General features: G+C 57.4%; 1 protein-coding gene across 2 annotated transcripts in view; it reads left to right on the top strand.

Annotated features, from left to right (window-relative positions):
- GTF3C1 (general transcription factor IIIC, polypeptide 1, alpha 220kDa) overlaps positions 1 to 11,230 on the top strand; it is an 85,232-nt gene extending 74,002 nt beyond the window's left edge. The window contains exons 30-37 of one of the 2 annotated variants that reach the window (XM_011982337.1): positions 556 to 728; positions 2,066 to 2,353; positions 2,913 to 3,172; positions 6,047 to 6,327; positions 6,732 to 7,182; positions 7,972 to 8,023; positions 9,077 to 9,269; positions 10,283 to 11,230. In XM_011982337.1, coding sequence (XP_011837727.1) covers positions 556 to 728; positions 2,066 to 2,353; positions 2,913 to 3,172; positions 6,047 to 6,327; positions 6,732 to 7,182; positions 7,972 to 8,023; positions 9,077 to 9,269; positions 10,283 to 10,495 — 1,911 coding nt within the window. In that variant the 3' untranslated portion in view covers positions 10,496 to 11,230. Of the gene's footprint in view, positions 1 to 555; positions 729 to 2,065; positions 2,354 to 2,912; positions 3,173 to 6,046; positions 6,328 to 6,731; positions 7,249 to 7,971; positions 8,024 to 9,076; positions 9,270 to 10,282 lie in introns of both variants that reach the window. The other variant, XM_011982336.1, reaches the window with a different exon arrangement.
- Positions 11,231 to 12,234: the final 1,004 nt, after the last annotated feature.

Raw genomic sequence — 12,234 nt, 5'->3', positions numbered from 1 at the left:
GATGTAGGCATCAAAGGATTACTTTGGCTGCTATGGAGAATGGTCAGGGGTTGGGGGAAGGTGACGTGGGGAAGGAGGGAGACCAGTCAGCTGGGGACGGTGGTGAGAAAGAGCAGTGGCATGACTAGATGGGCCAGTGCAGGTGGCATGAACCCAGTGCATTGGAAGGTACAGCCCACCTGACGTGCTGATGGCTGGGTGGGAGGCCAGGGGACAGAGTGGTAGACCAGATGACTCTGTGTTGATTCCGTCTGTCTGCATCAAAAGCAGTCAGCTTGGGAGTGAATAGCCCCCGTCTCGTCAGTTCCCTGCCCTTTGTGGTCTCTGGAAGTGTGATGTGATGGTCTGAAAATTGGGATTGCCGACTTCCTCAGCACCCCTCCCCCCCATACACACACTCACACACACACTGACACACACATACGCCAGCCTGGGCCTCCCACGATTGGTCACTTCCTCTATAAAGCATCAGCCACAGCCTCTGCCTCCACATACCCCAGCCTTTTCCCTGGCCGGCTGGAGAACCCTACTCACCCTTGCCTCACTGTGTTGCAGACTTTCCGCCTCTATCGGGAGTACAAGGACCACGTTCTCGTGAAGGCCTTCATGGAGTGCCAGAAGAGGAGCTTGGTCAACCGGCGCCGGGTCAACCACACGCTGGGCCCCAAGAAGAACCGGGCCCTGCCCTTCGTGCCAATGTCCTACCAGCTATCCCAGACCTACTACAGGTGAGTACCTGTCAGGAGCCCTGGGTACTCCGAGGTTGAGCCACATAAAGAGGAGCAAAGGAAGCATCGTGGCCATGAAAGCATGTAGAAGCCGGGGCCCCTCGCAGCCTCATGTGCAACACGCAGGCTCTGGGGTTTCCTGCAGCCCCTCTCCTCCTACCTGGTGTGGGTATCAGGTGAGTGCTAGCAGCATCTTTGTGTTGGTGGTGTTGCCATTTTGCAGGTGGTTTTTTTCCGTTTCTCTCATCAGATGGAGTGAAATCGGTTTTGAATTTAATAATTGGCCCAGCTGGAAGTTCACCCTCCAGTTCCAGCATAGCCTCAGTCCCTCTTCCGCGTAGCCCTGAGACCCGGGAAGTCTCCTGGGCCCATTCGCAGCACCAGCAGCCGGTGCAGGGTTGGGGTGCAGAGGTGCATTCAGACAGGCATCCTCCTGGGGCTCCTTCCTGAAACGCAGTGTGGCTTCATGCCGCAGAGGGCATTGTACCACCAGCCTCCTGACCACATGCAGAGTCCCTGAGAACATTCCCAAGGCGCCACCTTGGCAGCTTCCTCTTCACACCGTTCACCTTGCCCAGCCTCAGGTCTGCACAGGGCTGCAGTCAGATCCTCAGAGACGGCACCATGAATCTTCTTTCAGTTCTTTGATGCCATCCCTTGCCCGTGATGGCAGACACTTCCTCCTCCCCAAACCCTCACCCCGAATGACCCTCAGGCCTCTGGGAAGTAGGTGTGGCAGCAGAAGATACATGTCCAAGTCCAACAAGGCCATTTGTCGCGGACACACTGCTCTGACCGTATGTCCCCATCTGAACCGAGGGCAGTGGTCAGCAGACAAGGAAGGCCTTTTGGGTCCCTCCCTCTGACCCTGGTAGCAGGGTTGTGGAATGTTGCTCTCTGGACAGAGCTGGGGAAGTGACTCACCAGGCGCTGCATGGAGACAGCTTGGGCACACGTGTGAGACCAGGGCTGGCTTTGTGCGGGGACTGTTATTACAGAAAGCATGCTCACCATCCCTAGTTCAGCAGCTGTGTACAGTGAGTGCCTGTGAGGTGAGCCTGCCAGCGCCCTCCTGGAGCGCCAGGTGAGGCCACATTGAATTAGACGAGGAGACGGTACTCTGCGTGGAAGGTACTCAGGCTAGCGGGGAAGAGAGACACAAACACCGCTAGGTGGGAACACAGCGCCTTCATTTGGGATGGGACGGAGAGCTTTAGGGGAGAAGTGGGGCGTTTTGCTTAGTTCTCATCATAATGATTTGACGTGCTCATAGCCTGTCCAAATGATGGCTTCCCATGGCCGACCCTCAGTCAGGCCCTTCCTTTTTGTCTGTGTAGGATTTTTACATGGCGATTTCCAAGCACCATCTGCACGGAGTCATTCCAGTTTTTGGACAGAATGCGGGCTGCCGGCAAGTTGGACCAGCCTGATCGTTTCTCTTTCAAAGACCAGGATAATAATGAGCCCACAAATGACATGGTGGCCTTTTCACTGGACGGCCCTGGAGGAAATTGTGTGGCCGTCCTGACCCTCTTCTCTCTGGGCCTTATTTCCGTGGATGTCAGGATCCCGGAGCAGATCATCGTGGTAGATAGCTCAATGGTGGAGAATGAGGTCATCAAAAGGTAAGAGCCCGGCGTCCGCAGCATCAGGTCTGGCCACGTGCTAGGCATTGGCCAGACACAGACCGGCAGGGGTCGGTAGTGCCTTCTGGGAGCTTGCAGGATGGGCGTTGCAGATGAGTGACTGGGGATTATAGGCCAGTGTCCAAGGCGTCCTCTGCTGATGCCTCCCAGGTGTTATGGGAATCGGCCAAAGAGAAGGACGCAGCACAGTGGGGCGGGGGGGGGGGGCAGGGAAGAGAAGGGAGGACTGGTCCTGAGGGCCTTGCAACAGAACTGGGGATTCCTGGGGAAGTGGGTGTTTTCTGGACTGAGAGACGGGCAAGAGGAACAGTCCCCACAGAGACGCAGATATGTGACAAGGGGTGAGCGCGTTGCACAGGAAGGTGGGAAACGGGATGGATCTGGGGCAGCCGTCCACACCAGCCTTGGTAATGAAGCACAGCCAGCTGCTGGGGCCACTGCTGAGGCCCGGCCACAAAGGCCTCTCGAGGGAGGGGAGAGGCTGCAGTAGTAGCTGGCTGGCCTGTGCTTGGGTATCCAGGTCGCAATTCTCTTCTAGCCTGGGGAAGGATGGCAGCCTGGAGGATGACGAGGATGAAGAGGATGACTTGGACGAAGGCATAGGGGGCAAGCGCCGGAGCATGGAGGTGAAACCTGCGCAGGCCTCCCACACTAACTATCTGCTGATGAGGGGCTACTACTCCCCCGGCATTGTCAGCACCCGCAACCTCAATCCCAATGACAGCATAGTGGTCAACTCCTGCCAGATGAAGTTCCAGCTCCGCTGCAGCCCTGTGCCCGCCCGGCTCAGGCCCGCTGGTGAGTGCTCCCGCTGGTGCTGGGGGAGGGCCCAGCCTTGCCATCATCGAGGAGGACCCTGAGGCCTGGCCTGAGACCTAGACCTTCAGGCTCCCCAGGCCAGGCATGCAGCTACAGGACACACAGAAAAACACACCCCATCCTTGCAGCCAACTCAAGGGACACCTTCCCCAGGTGCCGGTGCCGTGCCCACACCTCTGTGGGAGAGCTCCCCACACCACCGCTGTCTTTTAGTCACAGCTGTGCCGCAGGCACCAGCAGTCACCCAGGCGGGCTCACGAGGAAGAGCAGAGCACTCCCGCCTCCCCACCCCGCCCACTCTCCCCGGGGGGCCGCGGGGCTCTAGTCTCCTGGTGCTTAGTAAAGTGTGCGCTCTTAGGAACCTTTTAGGTATTATCTTTTGACCCCTTGCTGGGAAAGATGAGTACTCCACTCACATTCATGATCTCCTGCCTCCTTTACTTCCAATTTTGACGCTATTTTAGTTCTATTGATGACCTTTGAAACTTTACTTTTTATTTTTATTTATTTGAAATGATTGAGACGGGGACTCACTATGTTGCCCAGGCTGGTCCCTAACTCCTGGCCTTAAGTGATCTTCCCACCTCTGCCTCCCAGAGTGATGGGATTACAGACGGGAGCCACCACACCAAGCCTATTTTTTAGAGACAGGGTCTTGCTCTGTTGCTTAGGCTGGAGTACAGCGGCACAATAATAGCTCACGGTCATCTCTAGCTCCTGGACTCAGGTCATCCTCCTGCCTCAGTCTCCTAAGTAGCTTGGACTATAGGCATGTGCCACCACAGCCAGCTACTTTTTAAATTTTTGGTAGAGGCAGGGCCTTGCTCTGTTGCCCAGGCTGGTCTCAGGCCTCAAGGGATCCTCCCGCCATGGCCTCCCAAAGGGGTGGGACAACAGGTGTGAGCTACCATACCAGACCTAGTTTATGTAATATTCTAAGTCCTTTGTTGCCATTTCAACGATGTTCTCAGCGTCTTTACCAGGAGTAGATTCTATGTCAAGAAACTCAAGAAACCACCTTCTTTGCTCGTCTATAAGAAGCAAGTCCTCATCTGTTCAAGTTTGATCCTGAGATTGCAGCAATTCCATCCCATCTTCAGACTCTGCCTCTAGTTCTCTTGTTATTTCCACTGCATCTGCAGTTACGACTTGAACCCCTCAAAGTCATCCATGAGGGTGGGAATCAACTTTTTCCAAACTCCTGTTGATGTTGGTATTTTGACCACCTCCCATGAATCACAAATGTTCTTAATGGCATCTAGAATGGTGACTCCTTTCCAGAAGATTTTCAGTTTACTTTGTCCAGATCCATCAGAGGAATCACTCTAGTAGCCATAGCCTTACGAAATGAATTTCTTTCTTTTTTGAGACAGAGTTTCACTCTTGTCACCTGGACTGGAGTGCAGTGGTATGATCTCAGTTCACTGCAACCTCCACCTCCCAGGTTCAAGTGATTCTCCTGTCTCAGCCTGATATTTTCTAGCTTTTGATGTAAAGTGAGAGATGTCCAACTCTCCCTTTCACTTGAACACAGAGGGGGCCATTGTAAGGTTATTAACTGGCCTGACGTCAATTTTTTTTTTTTTTTTTTTTTTTTGAGATGGAGTCTCGCTCTGTCACCCAGGCTGGAGTGCAGTGGCGCGATCTCGGCTCACTGCAAGCTCCACCTCCCAGGTTCACGCCATTCTCCTGCCTCAGCCTCCCGAGTAGCTGGGACTACAGGCGCCCGCCACCGCGCCCAGCTAATTTTTTGTATTTTTTAGTAGAGATGGGGTTTCGCCATGTTAGCCAGGATGGTCTCGATCTCCTGACCTCGTGATCCGCCCACCTCGGCCTCCCAAAGTGCTGGGATTACAGGCGTGAGCCTCCGTGCCCAGCCAACCTGACTTCGATATTGTTGTGTCTCAGGAATAGGGAGTCCCAGGAGAGGGAGGAAAGTGGGGAATGGCTGGTCCCTGGAGTTGTCAGAACACACATGACATTTATCAATTAAGTTTGCTGTCGTATGTGGGCGTGGTTTGTGGCGCCCCTAAACAGTGACAATAGTAAGGACAAAGGTCACTGATCACAGGCCACTGTCACAGATATGATAATCATGAAAAAGATGAAATACGAGAATTCCCAAGCATGACAGACACAAATCGAGCACACGGTGTTGAGAAAGTGGTGCCTGTAGACTCTCTTGGTGCAGACTTGCCACAAGCCTTCAGTATGTAAAAAACCCAAAAAACAATATCCGTGAAGCACAATAAAGTGAGGTGCGTTGTTGAAGTTGATGGTATTCACTCTATGTTTCATAACCACAGTTAGAATTCTGTACTTTGTCTGGAGTTTGGACTGGGCAAAAGTGTAGTGATAACCTATTGATTATGGCCTTAGCAGAGACATATTCCATAGGAAGCAACAGAAGCCAGCTCTGGCTAGTGTAGGCAAAAGTGGGGTGTGTAGAAGGGGCCTGGAGTATCTCACAGGGTCTAAGGAACAGTGGGCACATGAGCAGCAGGAAGGGATGGGACCAGGCCAGCCCTGGTCAGGGACTCCCCCTCAGAGCACTGGGCTTTACAGTTCTCGAACCCCAGTCCTCAGCCTCTGTGCCCTTCACTTTATGTCTTGAGCACGAGAATCATAGTGGCCAGGAGAAATCCAGTCAGCTGTAGTCAGAGGCTCAGGGTTGCGGATCAGGAGCCTCACTGCCAGGGGCCCAGCCTGTCCGCCCAGCAGGTGACCCCTGTGGCTGTCGGGGAAGCAGTGAGTTGGTGTTGGAGCATGCCTTTCCTGAGTGTGGCCTGTGCATTGGGCAGGGGAGGGGGGCCTCTGTCGGGCTGCCTCTGATCTTCCTCCGTGTCCCCACAGCCGCTCCTCTGGAAGAGCTAACAGTGGGAACCTCCTGCCTCCCTGACACGTTCACCAAGCTGATAAAGCCCCAGGAAAACACCTGCAGCTTGGAGGAGTTTGTCCTCCAGCTGGAGCTGTCTGGGTATAGTCCCGAAGACCTGACTGCTGCCTTGGAGATCCTGGAAGTCATTATAGCCACGGGTTGTTTTGGGATTGACAAGGAGGAGCTGCGCAGACGGTTCTCGGCCTTGGAGAAGGCAGGTGGCGGGCGCACCAGGACATTCGCAGATTGCGTCCAGGTGAGCTGTGCCTTAGGTTAGCCGGATATCACTGAAGCGGAAATTGCAGCTCCCAGGCCAGGTGCACACTGAGGATGGGCTTGACTTGGGGCATAGCATGCTGCGTTCTTTTTAAACGTTGAATTAGTCATTAACATTTGAAAACTGGGGCATTTCACATCCACTTTGAGGGTGCAGTTGTGAATCCACAACTGCACCACAGCTGACGTGGTTCACCAGCGGCCAGAGAGGAAGAGAGGCTGCTCCAGGGCACAGGGCTAGCAAGGGGCAGCCCCAGGGTTAGGAGCCAGGCCCGCCTCGCGAGCCTGGGCTGCTCAGGGCACTCAACCCGCCAGGGACGAGAGGTCACCAGCGCGGAGGATCCCGGGCTCCCCACAGAACCCCTGTGTCTCCTGCCTCCCCAGGCCCTCCTGGAGCAGCACCAGGTGCTGGAGGTCGGCGGCAACACCGCGCGCCTGGTAGCCATGGGCTCTGCCTGGCCCTGGCTCCTGCACTCGGTGCGGCTGAAAGACAGAGAGGACGCTGACATTCAGAGAGAAGACCCCCAGGCCAGACCCCTGGAGGGGTCTTCCAGCGAGGACAGCCCCCTCGAGGGGCAGGCACCTCCTTCTCACAGCCCCCGGGGCACCAAGAGGCGTGCCAGCTGGGCCAGTGAGAATGGGGAGACCGACACTGAGAGCACCCAGATGACCCCTGCCAAGAGGCCAGTACTCCAGGACTCAAACTTGGCCCCCAGCCTTGGGCCCAGAGCTGAAGACGGGGCAGAAGCCAAGGCCCCATCTTCACCCCCAGCTCTTGAAGACACTGCTGCAGCAGGGGCAGCACGGGAAGACCAAGAGGGTGTCGGAGAGTTCAGTTCCCCAGGCCAAGAGCAGCTGAGTGGCCAGGCGCAGCCTCCAGAGGGCTCTGAAGACCCCAGAGGTACCGTGCGCCTTGTCCCCCACCCCACCTCACCCCACCCGCGCTTTCCCTCCCCTCCGCCCTGATGGGCCCCACGCCTTCCTCCGGGATAGGGGAACTGCCACTGACACAAAAGGGGCTTGACTTCAGCTTCTCGGAGCCTGAGCCCCAACGGGGGAGGATGCTGCCTGTAAATGCATTTCCAGGGGAGCGCGGGCCTCCCACACCCCCAGGCAGCGCTGTGAGTTCTGGAGCGGGAGCTCAGGCGGTGGGGCCAGCGTGTGTGCTGCAGCGGCTGCTGTGGGGCAGTGACGGCATGGAGGTCTCGCCTTCCTCGGGTGGCAGCACGCCCTTTCCTGTCCTGCACGTCTGCCATCAGCAGCAGCCTTCTCATGTGGCTTCTCTGGGCGTTTTTGTTTTCTTTGGGCTGTTTTTGCCTCGGGTTTACACCACCCTTGTGGTCAGGGCTTCTGGGTGGAAAATGAGGTGTTCGCTGGCTTCCTCCGGTGTGGGGCTTGTCCGGGCCTGGGACGCTGCTTGCATGTGGCACTGTGTGCGGCAGTCTCCCTGGCCCCGCACCTCCAGGTGGCTGCTCTGTGAGATGATCGTTGTCCTTTTTTTTGATGCTTCATCCCCTGAGCCTCGAGGTGCCCTGCTCATGCTGGGTGCCATGCTGAACGTGGGGAGGCAGAGATGGCTTCCCTGACTTTCCGAGTCTCTCTCATTCTCTTCCTCTTCCCTCAGGGCTCACAGAGAGTTTTGGAGCCGGCAGCATCTCCCAGGCAGCGCGGGAAAGGTGGGTGTGGGGTTCTGGCTCCAGGGCTTCGGGTGGGGCTCTTGACAGGGACCGAGGGTAAGGATTTGTGTGAGGGTTTTTGAGGGTCTTTCCCCAGGTGCCAGCTCTGACAGGCTGCCCAGCACCGTGGTTCTCGGCAGGAGTACTTGGAGGGGCGCAGTGGGTGAGCAGCAGGCGTGCTGAGCACCAGCAGTGCCCAGGTCGGCCTGGAACAAGGGCTGCGCTTCCAGAATGCCCAGGGCACTGGCGGAGAACCATACCTGGTGCCGTCAGCTGCACTTCACTGGCTCCTCACGGCCCACAGGCACCTCACCCGCTCCTGCAGATGAGCCAGGGGCCACAGAGGGATAAGCCCTGAATGCCCAGCTGCCCCCGGGACAACTGTGCCACACAGTTATAGGAAGCAAGGGGGCCACAGAAGCCCCTCTGGGGGCGCCTCCCATGAGTGTGTGTGCTGACCCCAGATTGGGAGGGCCCAAGTGTCCTGTGTCCTGGCTTTCAGGAGCTCAGGTGTGCTCCTCCAAGGCCCAGCCGTAGCGATAAGAGCCAGGTGTCCAGCTCTTCTGGGTCCGCCCCACTCCTGGGCCCCGGGTGGCTGTTCAGTCCCTGGTTTAGTAGCAGAAACGTCTGTTTCAAGGAAAGTGTTCCTGGAACTCTGCACATGGTGTGGGGCAGAGCTTCAGGGTCATGCTCCTGTGAGCTTCGCCACAGCCTGGAGGTAGCTGCTGCCCGGGCTGCCAGGAGACCTGGCAAGTCCAGGAGTCTCAACTCTTGGCCCTCTCCTGCCAACGTGGGTGGGCCCACTGAAGCCTCAGTTACAGCTGCATCTGAGCAGGACCCCACGTCATGGTTCCACCCAGCTGGCGGTCAAGGGCCCCTCTGTCCAGACAGGAGAGAAGCAGGGAGTTTGGAGAGCAGAGAACAAGAGGTGGCGGCTGGTCTCAGCCCTGTGACCTGGGCCAGGCCCAGGACACCCCTGAGCCTCAGTGTTCTGTCTGAACGAGCTGCCCTCCTGCCCCCGCCAAGCCCTGATGCCAAGCCCTCCCCCTGCAGGGACTGTGAGAGCGTCTGCTTCATCGGCCGGCCATGGCGTGTCGTGGATGGCCACCTGAACCTGCCCGTATGCAAGGGTATGATGGAGGCCATGCTGTACCACATCATGACCAGGCCTGGCATCCCCGAAAACTGCCTGCTGCGCCACTACCAGGGGGTCCTGCAGCCCGTCGCCGTGCTGGAGCTGCTCCAGGTATGGGGCCTTCCCAGGCTCAGCAGGGGGTGGGGGCGGCTGGGTGCTCTCAATGGCCCGGCCGTGATGTTCAGGCCCCAGTCTGCATGCGGAACCACCATACTGCTTGCCTGCACCCCCTCCCCCAGCTTGTCCTGGGCTCTTGCCTCTCAGGCCGTCCCTCGGTGTCCTTCACCAGCTCCATGCTGCTGGCCAGGCTGGAAGAGGGGGTGCCCGGTGCTTGTCTCTGATGCTTTCTCTGTGCCGGGGGTCACTAACTCATGAGTCCGCAGGGCCTCACGGGTCAAGCAGCTGCCCCCTGGTGTGGCTGCCTCCTGCTCAGCTGACAGTTGCCCTGTGCTCCGTTGGCCCAGTGCGCCTGGGGCCGTGTGTTCCCCCACGAGGTCAACTGGAACAAGTGGATCCACCTCTAGGACCCCTGTGCGCGTTCCCTCCCTCCCAGCCACCACCTGCCACACCACTCCTGCCTGATGCTCGGCAGACGCCACTGTGCCCCGGCCTTGGGTCTGCCGAGCCTCCTGCAGCAGGGGACAGGTGCTCTGGCCAGAGTCACAGCCCAACACGTTTCCCACTGTCCTGGAACTCTGGAAAGAGGGGCTCCCCCACCTGCCTGCCCCCCAGGCTCTTCTGGGCCTCCAGCTCCTCCAGCAGCTAGGAGCTTGAAGTTCAGTGTCAGATTCCCTGCGAGCCAAACGGAGCCCCACCTGGAAGCCAGTCTTGGCTCACAGGACGCTGGGATGCAGCCCCCGCTGCAGGCCTCTCCTCCACAAATGAGATTCAGTGTGGTAGCTCCGGCCCGCGCTGTACACATGCTACTCAGGCCGCTGCCTCTCCCACCAGGGCCTTTGCCTGAACCCTCCTGGTACATCCCCACTTGACTCATGCCCAGTTCAGGTGCCCTCTGCTCTGGGAAGTGGCTTCCTCGTACAGAGAGAGCATTCCCTAAATGCTTGAAGAATAAATCAAGCAGGCGAAGGTAGTGCCGCTGTAACCGGTGTGTCTGGTGTCTCCAGGGCCTGGAGTCCCTTGGCTGCATCCGGAAGCGCTGGCTGAGAAAGCCGAGGGCCGTCTCGCTCTTCTCCACACCCGTGGTGGAAGAGGTGGAGGCGCCCTCCAGCCTGGACGAGAGCCCCATGGCCTTCTACGAGCCCACCTTGGACTGTACCCTCCGGCTGGGCCGTGTGTTCCCCCACGAGGTCAACTGGAACAAGTGGATCCACCTCTAGGACCCCTGTGGGCGTTCCCTCCCTCCCAGCCACCACCTGCCACACCACTCCTGTCTGATGCTCGGCAGACACCACTGTGCCCCGGCCTTGGGTCTGCCGAGCCTCCTGCAGCAGGGGACAGGTGCTCTGGCCAGAGTCACAGCCCGACACATTTCCCACTGTCCTGGAACTCTGGAAAGGGGCTCCCCCACCTGCCTGCCCCCCAGGCTTTTCTGGGCCTACCCCTTGGGAACTGGCCTCATCACACCGGGAGTTGGTGCTTCTTGTCTCTGGGTCTCCGGAGTTCGCCCCGCCTGTGCACACCTCACATTCCAGACTCCAGCCATCTTGGCAGGATCTCCTGGCTCCTTGAGTGCCTAAGTGCCACCAAGAGGAAGGGCCTTGTGGGATATGCCTTGCAGCATAGGGATCGGTGTGCGCTGCTGCCGGGGGGTCCCCACGGGGACTGTGGCCCCTCGGCAGGCAGGACATTCCAACCCCTGGCTGGGACTGAACGACCCAGAGCAGAGCAGCTCCCTTTCCAACCTTGCGAGTCACCTGGCAGGCCCCAGCTGGGCTGGCTGTCCGTGTCCCTCGGCCTGGCTGGTGACTCCCTGCGGGCCGGAAATGAAGAGTCCCTGGAGGTTTGGGTTTTGTTTGGTTTATTTTGTTCTTTCACCTTTTTTCCTCATTAAAAAAAAAAAGTCCCTGTGGAGTGTATTTATTTATTTTTTGATTAAAGGGAAGTAAAATGCATTCTGTTTTGTGTGTTTCCTAAAGAATCAGTGATTCCCCTAGGGGACTCCCTACTTTGGCTGCAGAACAACCTGGAATGGCTGTTCCCATTGAAACCAAAGGAAGAGGGAGGCCCTGATCCTAAGCTCGGCAGCCCTGCCTGGCCCCAGCCAGCAGTGAGACATGGCCTCCAGGATGGAGAGGGGCACAGGCGGCTCCCTCGCCGCCTTCTCAGCTGATCCCAGGCCCGTCCCCACAGAGCAGCTCCCAGCCCAGTGCCAGGCCCATGATCAGCTCGGCTCAGCACGGCTGGTGCCGGCGGCAGGGCCTGCGGGTGGGTCTGGCACCTGAAGTTCTCTTGAACTCACATTGTTACATTGTTTTAAGTTAGTTGCCAACAGTTTTAAAATGTAGAGTTCACATTTTTTTAAAAAAATTCAGATGTCTTCTCTTAAAATGGAAAGTTCCAGTAACAATGGACTTAGCTTCCTGCCTGTGGCAGTCAGAGTGCAGAGCAGAGGCCGCTCCCTCTAGGTGGGATGGGCCCCGCGCTGGCCAGCTGTGTCTCACACCCACCTGCAGCTTCTCTCACCTAGAAAAGTGTCCCCTCTGGGGAACGTGTACCCTTAGGACCCCTGACCTGACCCACCTTCCAACCCTATGTCTCCATCCTCCCTCTGCGAGGGACGCCCTGGTCACTCTAGGCCACACTTCTGGGTGGGGAGGGACGAAGGCAGGGACTTGGGAGTCAGGGTCCTGAGAGAGTCCCTGCACTGCCAAGCCTGGTCAGGTCTTAGTGTCCATTTTTTTTCTCTTTAAAGTTTCAAGTGTAGAAACAATAGTGTTCTATGGGATTTTTTGAGGCAATCAAGTAGAGTAGCGGATGTGGTCTGCTTCATATATAAAATGCTGTACAAATGGGCATGTGTTTGGGAATGTGTGGTGTGGTGGAAGAAAGGTTTGGGAATCCGGTAAATGTTTCTAAAAAACCGACCCCTGCATTCATATTTCAGAGCCTTAGTTTT

This window comes from Mandrillus leucophaeus, unplaced genomic scaffold (assembly GCF_000951045.1).
Source record: "Mandrillus leucophaeus isolate KB7577 unplaced genomic scaffold, Mleu.le_1.0 Scaffold24, whole genome shotgun sequence".
NCBI classification, from domain to species: Eukaryota; Metazoa; Chordata; class Mammalia; order Primates; family Cercopithecidae; genus Mandrillus; species Mandrillus leucophaeus.
The sequence above is the reverse complement of the archived record's forward strand: the minus strand, read 5'-3'. Positions and strand labels throughout refer to the sequence as shown.